This window comes from Phasianus colchicus, chromosome 7 (assembly GCF_987193195.1).
Source record: "Phasianus colchicus chromosome 7, bPhaCol1.hap1.1, whole genome shotgun sequence".
Taxonomy (NCBI): domain Eukaryota; kingdom Metazoa; phylum Chordata; class Aves; order Galliformes; family Phasianidae; genus Phasianus; species Phasianus colchicus.
This window is the reverse complement of record NC_143442.1, coordinates 21996684-22018077: the sequence shown is the minus strand read 5'-3', so window position 1 is coordinate 22018077 and position 21394 is coordinate 21996684. Positions and strand designations below refer to the sequence as shown.

The 21394-nt window shown below is 41.5% G+C and overlaps 1 protein-coding gene across 1 annotated transcript in view; it reads left to right on the top strand.

Annotated features, from left to right (window-relative positions):
• Window positions 1-18685, top strand: part of LOC116234048 (titin) — a 240281-nt gene extending 221596 nt beyond the window's left edge. The window contains exons 236-257 of the mRNA XM_090144101.1: window positions 53-355; window positions 437-742; window positions 843-1133; window positions 1253-1552; window positions 1665-1970; window positions 2220-2525; window positions 2627-2908; window positions 3546-4139; window positions 4245-4532; window positions 4647-4946; window positions 5408-5710; window positions 6003-6305; window positions 6416-7000; window positions 7154-7459; window positions 7552-7851; window positions 8087-8662; window positions 8759-9064; window positions 9153-9746; window positions 9869-15813; window positions 15898-16051; window positions 16988-17281; window positions 17413-18685. Of these exons, the coding sequence (XP_090000227.1) occupies window positions 53-355; window positions 437-742; window positions 843-1133; window positions 1253-1552; window positions 1665-1970; window positions 2220-2525; window positions 2627-2908; window positions 3546-4139; window positions 4245-4532; window positions 4647-4946; window positions 5408-5710; window positions 6003-6305; window positions 6416-7000; window positions 7154-7459; window positions 7552-7851; window positions 8087-8662; window positions 8759-9064; window positions 9153-9746; window positions 9869-15813; window positions 15898-16051; window positions 16988-17281; window positions 17413-17711 (13241 nt within the window). The 3' untranslated portion in view covers window positions 17712-18685. The remainder of the gene's footprint in view (window positions 1-52; window positions 356-436; window positions 743-842; window positions 1134-1252; window positions 1553-1664; window positions 1971-2219; window positions 2526-2626; window positions 2909-3545; window positions 4140-4244; window positions 4533-4646; window positions 4947-5407; window positions 5711-6002; window positions 6306-6415; window positions 7001-7153; window positions 7460-7551; window positions 7852-8086; window positions 8663-8758; window positions 9065-9152; window positions 9747-9868; window positions 15814-15897; window positions 16052-16987; window positions 17282-17412) is intronic.
• The last annotated feature ends 2709 nt before the right edge of the window (window positions 18686-21394 follow it).

Here is a 21394-nt window from a genome sequence, read left to right as displayed (position 1 = left end):
CTGTAAGTGTTTTTAATAACCAGTATTTTCCCAACCTCCCATTTGCGTTTAGTCCCACCGAGCCCACCTTCAAGGCCAGAAGTCTATTCTGTGTCTGCAAATGCCATGGCAATTCGCTGGGAGGAACCCTATCATGATGGTGGCAGCAAAGTCATTGGATACTGGGTTGAAAAGAAAGAGCGCAACACCATCCTTTGGGTGAAGGAAAATAAAGTGCCATGCTGTGAATGCAACTTCAAAATCACTGGGCTGGTGGAAGGCCTAGAATATCAATTCAGAGCCTATGCTCTAAATGCTGCAGGTGTTAGCAAAGCTAGTGAAGCTTCCAGACCTGTAGTGGCTCAAAATCCAGTTGGTAAGTATTACTTTCAGTAGTTGTTTTGTATATTAAGTTAAAATAGAACTGCATTTCTCATTTTCTGTTTTATTCCTCCAGATCCACCGGGAAGGCCAGAAGTAACAGATGTCACCAGATCTACAGTGTCCCTGAGCTGGTCACCACCACTTTACGATGGTGGAAGTAAAGTTATTGGATATATTATTGAGCGGAAACCATATAATGAATCTGGCGATGGACGCTGGCTGAAATGCAATTATACCATAGTCTCAGAAAACTTCTTTACAGTGACAGCTCTTGGTGAAGATGAAGCGTATGAATTCCGTGTACTAGCAAAGAATGCAGCTGGTGTGATTAGCAAAGGATCTGAATCAACCGGTGCTGTCATTTGCAAAGATGAATACTGTAAGAAATATTCATTTGGAACAACTAAATACATGGAGTTCCATTTTTAATACCATCTTGTAATTTGTAATTTAATCTGTTTGTTTGTTTCCTCTGACAGCACCACCAAAGGCTGAACTCGATGCCAGACTGCAGGGAGAAGTTGTAACCATTAGGGCTGGATCTGATCTTGTTCTTGATGCGGCCATTGGTGGGAAACCAGAACCAAAAGTCTTCTGGTCCAAAGGAGATAAGGAATTGGACCTATGTGAAAAGATATCTCTGCAATACACCAGCAAACGAGCCATTGCAATTATCAAGTTCTGTGACAGAAGTGATAGTGGAAAATATACTCTAACAGTGAAAAATGCCAGTGGGACAAAGCAAATTTCTGTTCTTGTCAAAGTGCTTGGTATGTTATTCGTGCTTAATGTATATTAAAAAAACAAAACACACAAGTGTTGCTGTAAAAATAAGAGATAAATTTTTCCTTAGTTGCTAATAATAACGCTTATTTCTACCTCTACCCAGATTCACCAGGTCCATGCGCAGGAAAAATCACAGTTAGCAGAATAACTGAAGAGAAGTGCACTCTGGCGTGGAACATTCCCGAGGAGGATGGAGGCGCACAAATCACTCACTACATTGTAGAAAGGCGTGAAACCAGCAGACTTCACTGGGTTATTGTTGAGGCCGAATGCCAGACATTATCATGTGTGGTAACAAAACTTATTAAAAATAACGAGTACATCTTCCGTGTCAGAGGTGTCAACAAATACGGGCCAGGTGTTCCACTTGAAACAGAACCTGTCATCGCCAGGAATGCTTTCAGTGAGTGTTACTATGTTACTACCTTCCATTCTGTGTCAGAATGTGTGGAATGTCTGTCATAGGTAAAGAATTTGTAAAACAATTTTTTTCCCTTCATTTTTAAAACCAACAGCTATCCCAACACAGCCTGGTACTCCTGAAGAAGTGAGTGTTGGCAAGGAACACATCATCATTCAGTGGACAAAACCAGAATCAGATGGTGGCAGTGAGATTAAGGATTATCTTGTAGACAAACGTGAAAGAAAAAGTCTGCGCTGGACACGAGTGAACAGAGATTACACTATTTATGATACCAGACTGAAAGTTACTGGTCTTATGGAAGGTGGTCAGTACCAGTTCCGTGTCACTGCAGTGAATGCTGCTGGGAACAGTGAGCCTAGCGAAGCTTCACAATATATGCTATGCAAGGAACCATCATGTAAGTTGCCACATTTAAAATATATTTTAACATTTACTTATAATAATGAAGCATAAAATCAAATTCACGCTTCAACTGGGATACTCAGAAAGACGTAGGAATTCACTGAACTAGCCAGTATTTGAAAAAATTTAGAAGCAGTTGTAGTTCATTTTAAATGCATTTCCCAGCTTTTACTGTTGATGAATTATTTTTAACTGTAAAATGTTCCCTTAACCAACGTGAAATACATGTTCTTGTTTTTCAAAGATACTCCTGCAGCACCTTCAGCTCCAAGAGTTGTGGACACTACTATGCACAGCATAAGCTTAGCATGGTCAAAGCCCACATATGATGGTGGTGCTGACATCTTAGGCTACGTTCTTGAAATGAAGGAAGAAGGTACTGAACAGTGGTACCGACCACATACGACTCCCACTCTGAGGAATGCTGAGTTCACCGTAACTGGTCTGAAAACAGCCCAGAAATACCAATTTAGAGTTGCTGCTACAAATGTGAATGGTATGAGTGAATTTAGTGAATCATCAGCAGAAATAGAACCTGTGGAAAGAATAGGTAATTTGAAAAAATCAGTGTGTATTTTAAAGAATAGTTCTATTTTCTTTTAAAACTACTAAAAGATTAATTCATTTCATGTTTCTTGCACCCTTCATCAGAAAAACCTGAGCTTGAGCTTGCTGATGACCTGAGGAAGACAGTAACAGTGAGAGCTGGTGGCTCCCTGCGTCTGATGGTTTCTGTGTCTGGCAGACCTGCTCCTGTAATCACGTGGAGCAAGCAGGGTATTGACCTCGTAAGTCGAGGTATTATTGATACTACAGACAGCTACACTCTACTTATTGTGGATAAAGTTAATCGGTACGATGCTGGAAAGTATGTAATTGAAGCTGAAAATCAATCAGGAAAAAAATCAGCAACTATTTCTGTGAAAGTGTATGGTAAGTACTACTACAGTTATACATGGTTATTAGACTACTCACAGTGCATGTTACTGAGGAGTAAGAAATTCAGTCATTTCCAAAGAAAGTTTGTAGTTTTAAACAGCATGAAATTGTTTGAGAAGTCAAAGAAATAGAGGAAAATGTGAAGTTCTAAAGCTGTGCTAAGTCGTGGAATCATTAAGGTGGGAAAAGACCACTGAAATCATCTAGTCCCACCACCATGCCTGCTAAACCGTGTCCCTAAGTGCCACATCTACCACTTTCCTGAAAATCTCCTCAGCGTGAGTGATTCCACCACTCCCCGAGCAGCCCGTTTCAATGCATTACCGCTGCTTCTGAGAAGAAATTTTTTCTAATATCCAACCTGAACCTCCCCTGACTCAACTTAAAGCCACTGCCTCTTATTCTGTCACTGTTATCCAGAACGAGAGTCCAAGATCTACTTCCTTTCACATAGTTGTAGAGAGCGATAAGGTCTCCCTTAAGCCTCCTCTTCTCCAGACTAATCAATCCTAGTTATAAATGAAATCCTACTGTTGTTGTTATTATTTATTGTTGTTGTTTTGTTTTAATTTAGAACTTAATCTGAGGAAGGGATCCCGAAGAAAAAAAAAATGTTTTCTTTTTGTTTTAGATACACCTGGTCCACCAGCTGCAGTGAGAATTAAGGAAGTATCAAGGGATTCTGCAACACTTACTTGGGACATTCCAACCATTGATGGTGGAGCCCCTGTCAGCAATTATATAATTGAGAAACGTGAAGCTTCCATGAGAGCTTACAAGACTGTCACTACCAAATGCAGCAAGACGTTTTATAGAGTTACCGGGCTTCTGGAAGGAGCTTTGTATTATTTCAGAGTACTACCGGAAAATATTTACGGCATTGGTGAAGCTTGTGAAACATCTGATGCAGTGTTAGTGTCTGATGTACCTATACCACCACAAAAACTGGAAGTGATCGACACCACCAAATCAACTGTTACTCTTGCTTGGGAGAAACCAGCACATGATGGTGGCAGCAGATTGACTGGCTATGTTATTGAGGCCAGCAAAGCTGGAACAGAAAGATGGTTGAAAGTAGTGACAGTAAAGCCTACCGTGTATGAACATACAATTATCTCTCTCAATGAAGGCGAACAGTATCTGTTCAGGGTCAGAGCACAGAATCAGAAGGGTGTTTCAGAAGCACGAGAGATTGTCACAGCAGTAACAGTACAGGACCAAAAAGGTAAGTACCTACTGCTAAAAATAACAGTGTGAAACTTACACCAAGTGAATGGAATATTTATAAAACATATACTGAGAAAATCAATGTGCTTCTTTCTTTTTTCAGTTCTGCCAACAATTGACCTTGCTGGAATACCTCAGAAGACAGTTCATGTACCTGCTGGCAAGCCCATTGAGTTAGCTATTCCAATTGGAGGACGGCCGCCTCCAGCTGCATCTTGGTTCTTTTCTGGTTCTAAACTAAAAGAATCAGAACGCATCAAAATGGAGACTGTTGCCAAAATGGCCAAACTGACAGTTCGTGAGACCACCATTCATGACACTGGAGAGTATACGCTTGAACTGAAGAACACAACTGGAACAGTTACCGATACAATAAAAGTTATAATCCTTGGTAAGAACTTCTGAAAGTAATCGTCCGTGATCTTTATTTGTCTGAACATTGTTCCCACCGATACGATTCCTTCTCTCAACATTATTTTTTTGCTTTTAATTTTATTTTTCATAGACAAACCTGGGCCACCTGTTGGACCTATCCGAATTGATGAAATTGATTCAAATTATGTAACCATCTCCTGGGAGCCACCTGAGCTAGATGGTGGAGCTACACTTAGTGGCTATGTGGTGGAGCAGCGTGATGCTCACCGTCCTGGATGGCTGCCAGTTTCAGAGTCAGTAACCAGAACAACGTACAAGTTCACCAGGCTTGTTGAAGGTGCAGAATACGTGTTCCGTGTGGCTGCTACAAACCGCTTTGGAATCGGATCTTACCTGCAGTCTGAGATTATAGAATGCAAGAGCAGAATTCGTAAGTCTACCTTTAAGAACAGAATACGCATATTTACATGGCTTATGTAGCCACACATAGATAAGATTTTTCTAAACGTTGTTACCTTCTTTTGCCAAGTAATGGGATACATTGTGGCACACTGTAGCCTTTGTACGTTACTGGGAAAAAACACCATCCCTCAGCATATTTAGGTATTGTAAACGCACCGCAGAGAATGTGGACAGTAAGCATGGACTTCTCGTGCTCAGATCTACTGTTAGCTATCTATCTACTATTACTGAAAGTTTGCTTTACACCCCATTACAAAAGCAGGATTATTTCATTGGCCTAGTTTGTAAAGTACTTTGATTTTTTTTTTATTTAAAAGAAGAAGTTTGATACAATCGTGGTACTACATTATCATTCGTAGTACATTGCATATTACTCTGCGTAAAATTATTTGATGCTTTCTTCACTAAGTCTGTGTTTTCTTTTTACAGGTATCCCTGGCCCTCCTGGCACTCCAGAAGTGTTTGATGTCTCTCGAGATGGTATGACATTAACTTGGCATCCTCCAGATGATGATGGTGACTCACAGATTACTGGTTATATTGTGGAACGCAAAGAAGTTAGAGCAGATAGATGGATTCGTGCAAACAAAGTTCCAGTCACTATGACTCGTTACCGTTCCACTGGGTTGGTTGAAGGATTAGAATACGAACACCGCGTCACAGCAATCAATGCAAGAGGTGCTGGGAAACCCAGTCGTCCTTCCAAGTCTGTTGTTGCCAGGGATCCAATTGGTAAGTAATTTCCTACATAGATTAAGCATGTTACGGCAGAATGGAATGATCCTACTGAAAGCCACTCTTTTTGGTAATTTGGAAATTTATCTGTATATGTTTATGGACAGCAGAGGAGATTCTGACTGGAAGAAACCAAGAAAAATTAGTGAAAATCTTTTATTCCAAGTTTCCGTGTATAAATCCTATACTGACTACATACAGATCGTATGCTGGAAATTAGCATTTGTTATGTGTTTTAAATCTTCATAAAGAAGATCTAACCGAGCCCTCATATGGTATTCTCTTCCAGCTCCTCCAGGGAAACCTCAGAATCCAAGAGTCACTGACACTACAAGAACATCTGTCTCTCTGGCTTGGAGTCCACCAGAAGATGAAGGTGGCTCTAAAGTCACCGGCTACTTTATTGAGATGCAGAAGGTAGATCAGTTTGAATGGACCAAATGCAATACCACTCCCACCAAGATTCGTGACTACACTTTGACACATTTACCACAAGGCGCGGAGTACAGATTCCGCGTGCTAGCCTGTAATGCTGGTGGGCCGGGAGAACCTGCTGAAGTGCCAGGAACAGTCAAAATAACAGAAATGCTTGGTAAGACACTTCACATCTTAACTCCTATGGAAACCCATCCTAAAGAAATATTTAGCTAAAGCATATACCTGTAAAACACACATAGCCTGAGATGTTAATTTTCTTTACAGAATATCCTGACTTTGAACTTGATGAAAAATACCAGGAAGGTCTCATGGTGAGACAAGGTGGAGTTATCAGGCTTACAATACCCATTAAGGGTAAGCCCATTCCGGTATGCAAATGGACAAAAGAAGGACATGACATCAGCAAGAGGGCCATGATTGCAACTTCCGAAACTCACACAGAACTTGTGATCAAAGATGCAGAAAGAGAAGATTCTGGCACCTACGATCTGGCACTTGAAAACAAGTGTGGCAAAAAAGCTGTGTATATTAAAGTCAGAGTGATTGGCATTCCAAATCCACCAGAAGGGCCTCTTGAGTATGATGATATACAAGCTCGTTCTGTCAGAGTAAGCTGGAGACCTCCTACAGATGACGGTGGTGCAGATATACTAGGTTATGTTGTCGAGAGACGAGAAGTACCGAAGACTGCCTGGTACACTGTTGATTCTAGAGTAAAAGGGACATCTTTGGTAGTGAAAGGTCTAAAAGAAAACGTGGAATATCACTTCCGTGTTTCTGCAGAAAATCATTTTGGCATTAGCAAATCTCTCAAATCTGAAGAACCAGCCGTACCAAAGACACCGCTGAGTAAGTCCCCATTTTAAATCTTTTAAAACTTTTTTTTGGTGACTGCTGCTTGCTTGCTTACATTATGCTTCTACAGGTGCAATGGTATGTGCAAATAGCTGAATGCTATGGCTTTATTATTTCTACTAATCGTGTTCTTGTCATTATTATCAGATCCTCCAGAGCCTCCAAACAACCCACCTGAAGTGCTTGATGTCACGAAGAGTTCAGTTAACTTGTCCTGGTCCAGACCTAAAGATGATGGTGGGTCTCGTGTAACTGGGTACTACATTGAACGTAAGGAGACATCTACAGAAAAATGGGTCCGGCATAACAAAACGCAGATCACTACTACAATGTACACAGTCACGGGGCTTGTTCCAGATGCTGAATATCAGTTCCGTGTTGTTGCTCAAAATGAAATTGGCGAAAGTGAAGCAAGTCCTGCTTCTGAACCAGTTGTGTGCAAGGATCCGTTTGGTAAGAAAATGTTTGCATTAATAGATCTTGTGAAGAACAATTTAGTAACATTCAGAAAGGAATTTTATTTCTGTATATTTTGCCATTTTCAGACAAACCAAGCCAACCTGGAGAAATTGAGATCACTTCGATATCTAAGGACAGCATAACAATGGAATGGGAACGACCTGAAAGTGATGGTGGCAAAGAGATCCTCGGCTACTGGGTTGAATATCGACAGTCTGGAGAAAGCACCTGGAAAAAATGCAATAAAGAACTCATCAAGGACAGACAGTTTACAGTAGGAGGTTTATTGGAGGCCACAGAATATGAATTCCGTGTTTTTGCAGAAAATCAGACTGGCCTCAGCAGGCCTCGAAGGACTGCTATGGCAGTGAAAACTAAATTAACATGTAAGCAAAAAATGTACTGTCATATTTGCTGCAATACTGCTGCGATGTCGTGTGTCATAAACCACAGCGCTACACTGAATGTGCTTTACAAATTATTTGCCAGCATGACTGTCCTAAGGGACAGTCCAGTTGTTCAAATGTAAGAGGCACAAGCATAAATGAAGATTAAATTTCAGTAACATAAGAATAGGGGAACAGTTCATGATAATCATCGCTATTTTTATTTTTATTTTAGCTGGAGAAGCACCTGCCATAAGAAAAGAAATGCAGGATGTTACAACTAAACTGGGTGAAGCAGGTCAGCTGACGTGCCAGATTGTTGGGAGACCTCTTCCTGATATTAAATGGTACCGCTTTGGCAAAGAATTGGCACAGAGCCGAAAATACAAAATGTCATCTGATGGACGCAACCATACGCTGACAGTATTAACAGATGAACAAGAGGATGAAGGTCTCTACACTTGTATTGCTTCCAATGATGTCGGAGAAATTGAAACTAGTGGCAAGCTACTGTTGCAGGCTCCTCCTCAGTTCCACCCTGGCTTCCCATTGAAAGAGAAATACTATGCTGGTGCTGGTGGCACTCTCCGCCTTCACGTCGTGTATATTGGCCGGCCAGTACCAGCAATAACTTGGTTCCACGGCAACAAACCTCTGAGAGGATCAGAATCGGTTACTATTGAGAACACAGAGCATTATACTCATCTTGCTATTAAGAATGTCCAGCACAAAACACATGCTGGGAAGTACAAAGTGCAACTCAGTAACACGTTTGGAACAGTTGACACTGTACTTAATGTGGAAATACAAGGTAAAGAATTTTATTTTCAGTGCATTTGTGGAATATTTTCTAAAATACCGAGTAGCAAAAGGAAGAACTGAAAAGATGCTGCCTTCTGTCTTACAGATAAGCCAGATAAGCCAGAAGGGCCAATCGTTATAGAGTCTGTACTAAAGAACTCTGTGGTGATTAGCTGGAAACCACCAGAGGACGATGGAGGTGCTATGATAACAAATTACATCATAGAGAAACGTGAAGCCAAGGAAGGAGCAGAATGGGAACTTGTATCTTCAAGCATTTCAGGCACAACTTGTAGAATTGTTAATCTAACTGAAAACGCAGGCTATTATTTCCGTGTTTCTGCTCAGAATACATATGGAATTAGTGAAGCACTGGAAGTCTCATCAGTTGTCGTTATGAAGCCTCCATTTGGTAAGTGAACACCGAAATACCCAGTTCAGTATGCCTCCGTAATTGCTAAGGCTTCGTTTGAACTTTTGAATCTCTTTATTCTTTACAGAAAAACCGGGACAACCTGGTCAGCCAGTAGCAAGTGCTGTCACAAAAGATTCTTGCGTTGTCTCATGGAAGCCACCTGCGAGTGATGGAGGTGCAAAGATCAGAACATACTATCTTGAGAAACGCGAGAAGAAACAAAACAAGTGGATCTCCGTAACAACAGATGAAATTCGTGAAACTGTATTCTCTGTGAAAGACCTTATTGAAGGCCTTGAATATGAGTTCCGTGTAAAATGTGAAAATCTAGGTGGTGAAAGCGAGTGGAGTGAGGTCTCGCAACCAGTCATTCCAAAATCTGATGTACCAATTCAAGCTCCACATTTCAAGGAAGAACTAAGAAATCTGAACGTGAAATTTCAAGCTAACGCCACATTTGTCTGCAAAGTCACTGGTCATCCTAAACCAGTCGTCAAATGGTACAGGCAGGGCAAAGAAATCATGCCGGATGGTGAAAAGATCAAAATACAGGAATTCAAGGGTGGATACCACCAGCTAATCATTACAAATGTAACAGATGATGATGCCACAGTGTATCAAGTTAGAGCTACCAATCAAGGAGGATCGGTGTCTGGCACTGCCTCTTTGGATGTTGAAGGTAAATGAAGGGTCTCAATTCCCGAGACAGATTCTCATTCAATTTTGGGCGGTTAGATTACTGGTGCTCTTCTCAGGTGTTTTTGCTCATGTGTTGTTTTTTTCTTCCTCTTTTTGTTCCAGTTCCTGCAAAGATTCACTTGCCCAAAAACCTGGAAGGTATGGGAGCCGTTCATGCCCTCCGAGGGGAAGTAGTGAGCATCAAGATCCCATTCAGTGGCAAGCCTCCCCCCGTGATCACATGGCAGAAGGGACAGGATCTCATTGATACTAATGGACATTACCAAGTCATTGTTACAAGATCATTCACATCTCTTGTTTTCCCAAATGGCGTTGACAGAAAAGATGCGGGTTTTTACATTGTTTGTGCCAAAAACAGATTTGGAATTGATCAAAAAACAGTTGAATTAGATGTGGCTGATGTGCCAGATCCACCAAGAGGTTTGAAAGTAACAGACATTTCAAGGGATTCTGTCAACTTAACCTGGATTGAACCAGCCACTGACGGTGGGAGCAGGATCATAAACTACATTATTGAGAAACGTGCTACAACAGCAGAACGATGGATTCGTGTTGCACAAGCTCGTGATACACGATATACAGTAGTGAACCTATTTGGCAAGACCACCTATCAGTTCCGTGTAATTGCAGAAAACAAGTTTGGCCAAAGTCAGCCTTCTGAGCCTACCGATCCGATTATAACAAAGGAGGATAAGACTAGAGTAATGAACTACGATGAAGAGGTTGATGAGACCAGAGAAGTCACCACAGCTAAAGCTGCTCACTATTCTACGAAGGAACTCTACGACAAATACATGATTGCAGAAGAGCTTGGACGTGGGCAGTTTGGCATTGCACACCGCTGTGTTGAGGCAGTTTCAAAGAAGACTTACCTGGCTAAGTTTGTCAAAGTAAAAGGCGCTGACCAAGTTTTGGTAAAGAAAGAAATTTCTATTCTAAACATTGCTAGGCACCGAAATATCCTGTATCTTCACGAATCGTTTGAGAGCCTAGAAGAATTGGTCATGATCTTTGAATTCATTTCGGGAGTCGATATCTTTGAAAGAATCGGCACAGCTTCATTTGAACTGAATGAAAGAGAAATAGTAAGTTACGTACGCCAGGTCTGTGACGCACTAGAATTTTTACATCGCCACAGCATTGGACATTTTGATATCAAACCAGACAATATTATCTATTTCACGAGAAGGAGCTCTGTAGTTAAAATTGTCGAATTTGGGCAAGCCAGACAACTGAAGCCTGGAGACAGCTTTAGACTCCAGTTCACTTCACCTGAATACTATGCGCCTGAAGTACATCACCATGATCTAGTCAGCACAGCAACTGACATGTGGTCAGTTGGCGCTCTAACGTACATACTTCTCAGCGGCATTAATCCTTTCATCGCTGAAACAAATCAACAAGTTATTGAAAATATTCTAAATGCTGAATACAATTTTGATGATGAAGCATTCAAAGACATAAGCATTGAGGCTATGGACTTCATCGATCGCCTCTTAGTAAAGGAAAGAAAAGCCCGAATGACAGCTGCCGAAGCACTTAATCACACGTGGCTTAAACAGAAAACAGAGAAGACCAGCACTAAAACCATCAAGACCTTAAGACACAGGCGTTACTACCACACTCTAGTAAAGAAGGAGTGGAACACAGTTGTGTCGGTAGCCCGTATTTCCTGTGGAGGTGCAATTAGATCTCAGAAGGGTGTAACAGTGGCTAAAGTTAAAGTTGCTCCAATAGACATCGGTCCCATTGCTGGGCAGATAAACCATGCTGCTTCAGAAGAAGGAGGGCATGCCAAATACGTGTGTAAGATTGAAAACTATGACCAGTCCACACAGGTCACCTGGTACTTTGGTATGAGGCAACTAGAAAACAATGAGAAATACGAAATCAATTATGAAGAAGGCGTGGCGACAATGTACGTCAAAGATGTTTCTAAATCAGATGATGGAACCTACAGATGCAAGGTTATAAATGACTACGGTGAAGACAGCTCTTACGCAGAACTTTTTGTTAAAGGTGTGAGAGAAATGTCTGAGCACTACAGATGTAGAGCTGTTAGGAAAGTGAAACGCCGCGTTGATGCAATGAGACTCTTAGAGCGTCCACCAGAATTTACTTTGCCTTTGTATAATCGCACCGCATATGTTGGAGAAAATGTCAGGTTTGGTGTAACCATAACAGTCCACCCAGAACCTCGATTAACATGGTTCAAATCAGGCCAGAGAATCAAACCCGGTGATGACGATAAGTATACCTTTGAATCAGACAAAGGTCTTTACCAACTCATCATCAATAAAGTCACTGAGGAAGACGATGCTGAATACAGTATTGTAGCACGCAATAAATATGGGGAAGACAGCTGCAAAGCTAAGCTGACTGTGATTCCGCATCCACCTCCAGCAGATACTACACTGAGGCCAATGTTTAAAAGGCTGCTGGCCAATGCCGAATGCCAAGAAGGCCAAAATGTCAGTTTTGAAATCAGGGTATCTGGTATACCAAAACCGACACTGACGTGGGAGAAAGATGGTCAACCTCTATCCTTTGGTCCTAACTTTGATATAATTCATGAAGGTTTAGATTACTATGCCTTGCATATCCGAGATACTTTACCAGAAGACAGCGGTTATTACAGAGTTACTGCTACGAACAGCGCTGGATCTACAAGCTGCCAGGCTTATCTAAAAGTCGAACGCTTGAAATATGTCAAGCGTGAGTACAAGACTGAAGAAGAGCGGGAGAAGCACGTACAAAGGCAAATTGACAAGACCTTAAGAATGGCAGAGATCCTTTCTGGGGTTGAAGCTGTTCCATTGACACAAACTGCACAGGAGGCTCTCAGAGAAGCTGCTATCTTATACAAACCAGCTGTCAGCACTAAGACTGTCAAAGGTGAATATGAAATTAAGAAAGAAGAAAAGAAGGAAGAAAGAAAACTTCGTATGCCGTATGAGGTTCCAGAGCCTCGCAAACACGTGCGCACTACTCTTGAGGAAGATCAGACCATTAAACACTTTGTGCCTCTGTCAGATATGAAATGGTACAAGAGGCTGCGAGACCAGTACGAAATGCCAGGAAAACTTGAGAGAACTGTTCAGAAACGCCAGAAACGCATACGTCTTTCCAGGTGGGAGCAGTTCTACGTGATGCCCCTGCCACGCATTTCTGATCAGTATAAGCCTAAATGGCGCATACCGAAGCTAACACAAGATGATCTTGAAACTGTCAGACCAGCACGTCGGCGTGCACCATCTCCGGATTACGAATTTTACTACAGACCGAGGAGGAGGTCGCTTGGTGATTTATCTGATGAGGAATTACTCCTGCCTATTGAGGACTATTTAGCCATGAAGAGAACTGAAGAGGAAAGACTGCGCCTCGAAGAAGAGCTTGAGCTAGGCTTTTCTGCTTCCCCACCAAGTAGAAGTCCCCCACGCTTTGAGCTGTCTGCACTTCGGTACTCGACTGCAGGAGCACAGGTCCAGTCAGAGGAAGAAAGAAAGAGAGAGCTGAGGTATTCCAGCTACCATATCCCAACTAAAGCTGACACGAGCGCAAGCTATGCAGAGCTACGTCAGCGCTATGACCGAGCTGCCTACAGACCCCCCAAACAAAAGCAAAGAATAATGGCTGAAAGAGAGGATGAAGAATTGCTCCGTCCTGTTGGCGCTACTCAAAGACTCTCTGAGTACAAGAGTGAGCTGGAATATATGGCAGAAGAGGAAAAGAGTAGACTTAGGAGAAGGAGGGAAAGAGAAATAACTGAGATCACATCAGAAGAAGAAGAAGAAATAGAAATGGTGCAACATGTACACAGGGAATTTTCACCTCCTTCCAGATTACTAAGGAGAAGAAGATCCCTTTCTCCAACTTACATTGAGTTGATGCGCCCTGTATCTGAATTAATTAGACCCCGTTCACGACCACCCGAGGAAAGTGAAAGAAGATCCCCGACACCAGAGAGAACTCGACCACGTTCACCTAGCCCAGTTTCTACCGAAAGATCACTCTCTCGGTTTGAAAGGATGGCGAGATTTGACATTTTTTCTCGGTATGAGTCCATGAAATCTGCTTTGAAAACACAGAAAACTATGGAAAGGAAATACGAAGTCCTAACTCAACAGCCTTTCACCCTTGACCACGCTCCTCGCATCACCCTGAGAATGCGCTCGCACCGTGTGCCGTGTGGCCATAACACCAGGTTCATTCTGAACGTCCAGTCAAAGCCGACGGCTGATGTGAAGTGGTACCACAATGGTATTGAGCTCCAGGAGAGCAGTAAGATACATTTCTCGAATACCAGCGGGGTGTTAACACTGGAAATTCTCGACTGTCATATTGATGACAGTGGAACATACAGGGCTGTATGCACAAACTACAAAGGAGAATGTTCTGATTATGCAACGTTAGATGTTACTGGAGGAGATTACACTACATACTCTTCCCAGCGGAGAGATGAAGAAGTACCACGGTCAATTTTACCTGACCTGACAAGAACAGAGGCATATGCAGTCTCGTCATTTAAAAAAGCATCTGCTACAGAAGCGAGTTCCTCAGTGAGAGAGGTCAAATCAGAAGTGTCAGCAACGAGAGAGTCACTTTTGTCGTACGAACACCATGCTTCTTCCGAAGAAAAAATCACTGCCTCTGAAGAGAAATCTCTGGAAGAGAGGACTGTACATAAGGCATTTAAGAGCACTCTGCCAGCTACGATCCTTACAAAACCGCGGTCAATCGCGGTTTCTGAAGGCGAGACTGCAAGATTTTCATGCGACGTTGATGGTGAACCAGCACCAACAATAACATGGGTCCGTGCGGGTCAACCTATTGTTTCTTCCAGGCGCTTCCAAATAACACGGACACAGTACAAATCTACTTTTGAAATTTCTTTGGTCCAGATTTCAGATGAAGGAAGTTACACTGTTGTGGTGGAAAACTCTGAAGGAAGACAGGAAGCGCACTTCACTTTGACCGTTCAAAGAAAAAGAATCCCTGAAAAAGCAATTACGTCACCTCCGAGAATCAAATCTCCGGAACCTCGTGTAAAGTCTCCAGAGCCAGTTAAGTCTCCTAAACGAGTGAAATCTCCCGAACCCATCGGTACCCACCCAAAAGCCAAGTCACCACCTGGAGACAAGACAGCGCCGGTAGAGAAAGTGCAATTACCAACTGCTTCTCCTCCAAAGATAAAAGAGCAACTGAAAGCGGAAACCCTTGGAGATAAGGTGAAGTTATCCTGCGCAGTTGAAAGTAGTGCTTTAAGCGTCAGGGAAGTGGCTTGGTATAAGGACGGCAAAAAACTGAAAGAAGACCATCATTTCAAGTTTCATTATGCGGCAGATGGCACATACGAGCTCAAAATCCATGACCTCACAGAATCTGACAAAGGAGAATACACTTGTGAAATTATGGGAGAAGGAGGTACTTCAAAAACTAACTTCCAGCTTACCGGCCAAGTGTTTAAAAATATCCATTCCCAGGTACGAAGTGTCTCTGAAACTCATAAATCAGTTGAGAAAGGAGAGGAAGTACTTACCGTTTCTACCCAGAAGAAATCATCAGTGGCAGCTGAAGAAAAAGCAGCAATTGAAGAAGTCGTTAAAAAGTCAGTTGTTACAGAAGATGTCAAACAATTGAAAGCAGAAATTAAAGCTTCTTCGACTCAAATGACCGTGTCGGAAGGGCAGAAAGTGACTTTGAAAGCCAACATTCCCGGTGCCTCTGAAGTAAAATGGGTGCTAAATGGAATGGAGCTAAGAAATTCAGATGATTACAGATATGGCATTTCTGGAAGCGATCACACACTAACTATCAAGAAGGCTAGTAATAAAGATGAAGGTATACTTACCTGCGAAGGTAAAACTGATGAAGGCGTTATTAAATGCCAGTACGTTCTTACCTTCTCTAAAGAGCGCTCAAAGGAACCAGCATTTATCATGCAGCCAAAGTCTCAAAATGTCAATGAAGGACAAGACGTGTTGTTCACCTGTGAAGTTTCTGGAGATCCTTCTCCCGAAATTGAATGGCTTAGGAATAATCAACCCGTAAGTATTAGTTTTTTATGTTCACTTGAAAACTTAGAATTCGTCACTGAATCGAGCTTAACGAAACAATTTTATCTTCCACAGATTGCTGTTTCATCACATATGAGAGCGACTCGCTCTAAAAACACTTATTCTCTTGAGATTCGAAATGCTGCAGTGAGTGACACTGGAAAGTACACAGTTAAGGCTAAAAATTACCACGGGCAATGCTCTGCTACAGCGTCTTTGACTGTATTCCGTAAGTTCATTTTCTGCATCTTGTGCTGACGTTAATCGGGTCTTTTTGCTGTGGTATGTCTACTAGAAGGATTTTTGATAAAAGCCACCGGCAAGGTTGATACAGGTATTTTAACAAGTTTCTATTTATTATGTATGTTGATATATGCACAAAACTAAAGACCATTACAAATGGTCTTTGGAAATGAAAAATCTTCATAGTGCCCACAGAGAAGCATGCAGATGTTCTTTTATATCCCTAGATGAGTGTTAACAGAAAGCTGTGAACATTTCTTCTAGGCTAAGACCTTGGTGCTAGCAAGCACTTTTTCCTGAATTACTAACGGAACCTCATCCAATGAAACAAAATTATTCTGCAGTTGAAAACCGTTACGGTACCTTACGAACCAGATTTAAGATCTTATTGGCTGTACAAGGACACCTCTGTTCCTAGCACCACGGGGTTACTATGATTTGCTTGGATGACTGCGCTTGGGCTTAAAGGAAAGCTGCAGTAGCTGATAGATTCTGCTCTCTTTGGTAACTACAGAAGAGTGCAGCAACATCTAGAACTTCTAGTATGATGCTTGTTAAGAACTCGGAAATGTTCCACAAATTCTACAATTATGAACTGAACACACAGTTTCTCATTCCAATAACGGCTTTAGTAGAAAATAGTGTGTTGACAATCTTTTTCTTCTTAAGCATGTCTTTCCCTTCCACCGGCTACAGCCTAGCAACCGTTCTGTTTCCTACTTGTTTCATTTCCAAATTAGCATTTGTAACTTGGGCATCTTGAAACAAATTTTACACAATTATATTCTCCATTGCAGTTTTCCAGTGAAAGCTAAGCTAAGCTGTCTGTTCATTTCTGTGACATTAACCATGTAGACTGCATGACTTCCTTAGTTAATGTGATGTTATTGGTTTTTCCTTCTATGTTTGCGATGCTCCTCAGCTCTAATTGAAGAACCTCCAAAGGAGGTAGTATTGAAGACAAGTGGCGACGCAAGCATGCACGAAAGTTTTTCTTCTCAATCCTTTCAAATGGCTGCTTCTAAACAAGAGGCTTCATTCAGCAGTTTCAGCAGTAGCAGCATGACTGAAACGAAATTTGCAAGCATGTCTGCCAAAAGCATGTCCTCCATGAAAGAATCCTTTGTAGAGATGAGCTCCAGCAGTATTATGGGGAAATCTAGTATGGCTCAACTGGAAAGTTCAACTAGTAAGATGCTTAAATCAGGTGTGAGAGGTGAGCAACGAATTACTGGTAGAGTTAGTGCTTTGAATATCTTGAAATAGTCCTTGAAGTAAACCTGCTACACCTTAAAGGGGCTTTGGGGAAACAAACTAACTTGGTATTTCTTCTCCTGTTCTGTAAAGGAGTACCACCAAAAATTGAAGCTCTGCCATCTGACATCAGTATTGATGAAGGAAAAGTTCTCACGTTATCATGTGCTTTTTCGGGTGAACCTGCTCCTGAAATAACATGGTACTGCAGAGGAAGAAGAATTACCAGCCAGGACCAGCAAGGCAGATTCCACATTGAAACCAGCGAAGATCTAACCACCCTCATCATCATGGATGTCCAGAAGAATGACGGTGGAATTTACACTCTGAATTTAGGAAATGAATTTGGTACCGATTCTGCCACTGTGAATATTAATATTCGATCAATTTAGAAAGCTTGATCTGTATTATTTACACTTGTCTTTTTACAAGTGGTTAATATATGGACTGATCTGTAAATATTAAAAAAAAAAATATTTTTGTACCTACCTGAATGAGACAAAGTCTAGAGATATACATTATGACTTATAGTCATTATTGACCTAAGAATTTTAAACACTTTTTTCACTGACATGTACATACTGTATATAGCCGAAGTTAACGGTTATGAAGTTTTGTACCATTTGTTTTATGACATTTTGAAATGTAACTTTTGGAATTAACAGTTGGTAGGAGAAAGTTTCCTGGCAAATGACTATCCTGCTCAACATTTAACTAATTTTTGTGCCTCAACTCATTGTTGATGTTTAAGAATGCCTCAACAGGTAGAGAAGCTCCCTGTTGAAGATTACCTACCACCAAAAGAGGATACTGTGCATAGTATTTCATACATGCACAAATACTTATGCTGAATCAGAAATGTAAGGCACTGGTGATATTTACAATTACCCTCCTGTAAGTATTACTTTAATGTTTTACATTGGATCTGATTATGTCCTAATTTCCATACCTGACTGACAATTTTTGAACAAAGTGCAAGCGGCCAGCACTTTGTTCGCCCACTGTTTGGGTGCTGCTTCTGACACACTGACTGCCTGAACGGCTTTAAAAAAGTAACATCACCTGGCCATCCCCATAATCAACAAAGCCATTTAGGTACTCAAGTGCAGCAGCAGTACCAACTCTTGGAGGTTTGTAGGGTGCAGTGATTGAGTTTGTGTAGTAGTTTTAGACACTTAGTAGTAACTTACAGGCAACTAAGCAGCGAACCACAGTTTGAGAACAAGCTGTTGTTACATCAGATACTGCCCTGCACTTCTATTTGCTGTAGTTCTTCTAATGTAGTAGTTAATCTAATTGTTAGATGTTGAACCTCCTTGAGATAGAATTGTTCATTTCAAATAAAGCATGCTTTCTGCACCTTAAAGTCTGTGTTTGTTTGGTGTTTCGGTTTGTTTTGAGCATTTAAACCCCTTCAGGACTTCACTTTTTTCCATAGGGGGAAAAAGAAACTATTATAAACTAGCTGGGCACTACTCATAGAACAATGAACAGTGATACCCCAGTAAAGTTAGTCACAGAATGGCCGGGGATCATGAATCTCCAACCCCCCCCCCACCACAGGCAGGGCCACCAACCTCCACATTCAGTACTAGACCAGGGCATGCACAACCTCCCTGGGCAGCCTGTGCCAGCACCTCACCACTCTCTCCGTAAAGAATTCCCCCCTGACGTCCAACCTAAATCTCCCTTCCCTCAGCTTAAAACCATTTCCCCTCGTCCTGCTGTCACTCACCCTTTCAAAGAGTTGATTCCCCTCCTCTTTGTAGGCTCCCTTTAGGTACTGAAAGGCTGCAATGAGGTCACCCCGCAGCCTTCTTTTCTCCAGGCTGAACAAGCCCAGCTCTTTCAGCCTGTCCTCACAGGGGAGGTGCTCCAGTCCCCTGATCATCTTTGTGGCCCTCCTCTGGACCCTCTCCAACAGCTCCCTGTCTTTCTTGGACTGGGAGCTCCAGACCTGGACACAGTACTCCAGGTGGGGGCCTCACAAGAGCAGAGTAGAGAGGGACAATCACCTCCCTGCTGGCCAGCCTTCTTCTGATGGAGCCCAGGATACAGCTTTCCGAGCTGCAAGAGCAAGAAAAGAACAAGAAATCTCACCTGAAGGAAAAAACATGCCTAGATGTGCCTTCAAAGCTAGAGCCTTGCTTGTGCAGTGCACAGTGAGGTGCTAAACACCTTCAAGATCCACGCTAGGCCAGCCTGCGTGGGTTACCAGAAGCACAATACATAGCACCATTCACCAACTGGCAACACAAATGTACAGCACTAAGAGGACTACACTGTTGCTAGACTCCCGCCTGTAATCACCCACAGAGCAAGCTCAGCATTGCAAGGGAGACACGTACTCAGAGACAAAATGACCTGAATGTTAGCTAATAAACAGAGCTAAAATTCAAAAGAGAGCTACGTTTTGGATCATGACAAGATCGAGACAGTTGGGAGTGATGAAAATAGGCACATTTGGAAACAATGCAAAAGAATCCGAATGTACAGTACTTTCCTTTCCCCTAGAGACAGTAGTAAAAGAGACCAATAAAAATACAGTTCGCTACTGGAAACTCAGTTTTCAATTGCCTCTACTAAATCTAGATGTTTTTACTTGATCAAGCTGCAAGCAGCTCATGTGGTAGTGTAAGCAAGTTAGTTCTGTCTGCAAGCACATCTAACTTTAAGCAGATGACTAACTCATGCCTCAAATAGGATTTCAAGTAATGTACTTACAGGATTTGCTGGAGCACAGTTTTAATAGATAACTTGACACACTGCTGAGCCTGTGTTCACAAGACAGCAAAGTTAACACTAAAATTGAGTGTCACTGATAAAGTCACAACATAGAGCTCCAGTCTCCTTCACTCTCATAAAACACAGCCCAAAACAACAGCAATTTTCATGACTAAGCATTCTCCGAATAAAAATAAGAAAATGAAGAATGAATGTCCAAAATTATTTACTTCCTCCGTTCAGGTAGAATACTGGGATTTTTAACTGTGCAAGCCAACATTAGCTCTCTTTAAAGGTAAGACCTATTACACCACAGCGCCACGTTCACAAAAAGATCCTACTACCAACACGTCAGAGCAGTTAGATTTCATGCTTCTGGATCCTGATGCACGAGGAAAAAATCCTAGCAAAGATTAGTGAGCATGTTTTAAACTGCAGGCCCGTACTCTTTATTTTCATCTTATTATCATCTGATGCTAGAAACTTCAAAGATAAAAGTCAACAACCAGAAAACACTCCTCTTTGTCCATGCAGACAGGATGCAATCATGCCCTTTCCGTGAGAAGTACTTCACAAATTTCAATCTGGTTTCAGACTGAGCTCTTCAGATGCGAGATCAAAACTAGACGTGCTAATGACATAACTTTTGTTATGAAAGTCAGCTCCCATTCCCCACAATAAAGAGCAGTAATACAATTACGCATTTCTAGTTCGCTTTCCCCTGGACCTGGAAGCAAAAATATAAGAGCATCCAGGGTTTTTTTTTTTTGTTTTTTTTTTTGTTTTTTTGTTTTTTTTTTTTTAAATCTTACTACACATGGACCACTCTGGTTCCAGCTTAGTACCATTTTTCAGAATGACTTCTTAGCTCCTAATGCCAAAAGTACAATGGTATATCATCTTCACTCATTTTAGGATTTCAGCCATAAAACAGTGGTACAAAAAAAAAAAAAAAAGCTGATCTACCTTTAGCAAGAACATGTTGCACATATACTAAAAGATATCATTCCAGCTTTAGTCACATGGAAAAAAACCCACACAGTCCTGAAGTAATTAATTACAGGGAGCCGCTATACTTGAATCTAAGCATTACAACTTTTATCTAACCAGTCATACCTAAAATATTTATCAGCAGTATTTTAAACGCTGATTTACAACTACACACACTGATCAGTCTCAGGGAAATTTTTGCACAGAGTCCAGACTATTTATTTTCTCTGAAGTAGCTGAAAGTCAGAAACAGACTCCCATTAAAATGACATGTACTTGCCATAGTACACGCTGGAAAAAATGTGAGTGAAATTTCAGTAGCTATCTCTAAACCAGTATATATGATTCAACATAACACTCA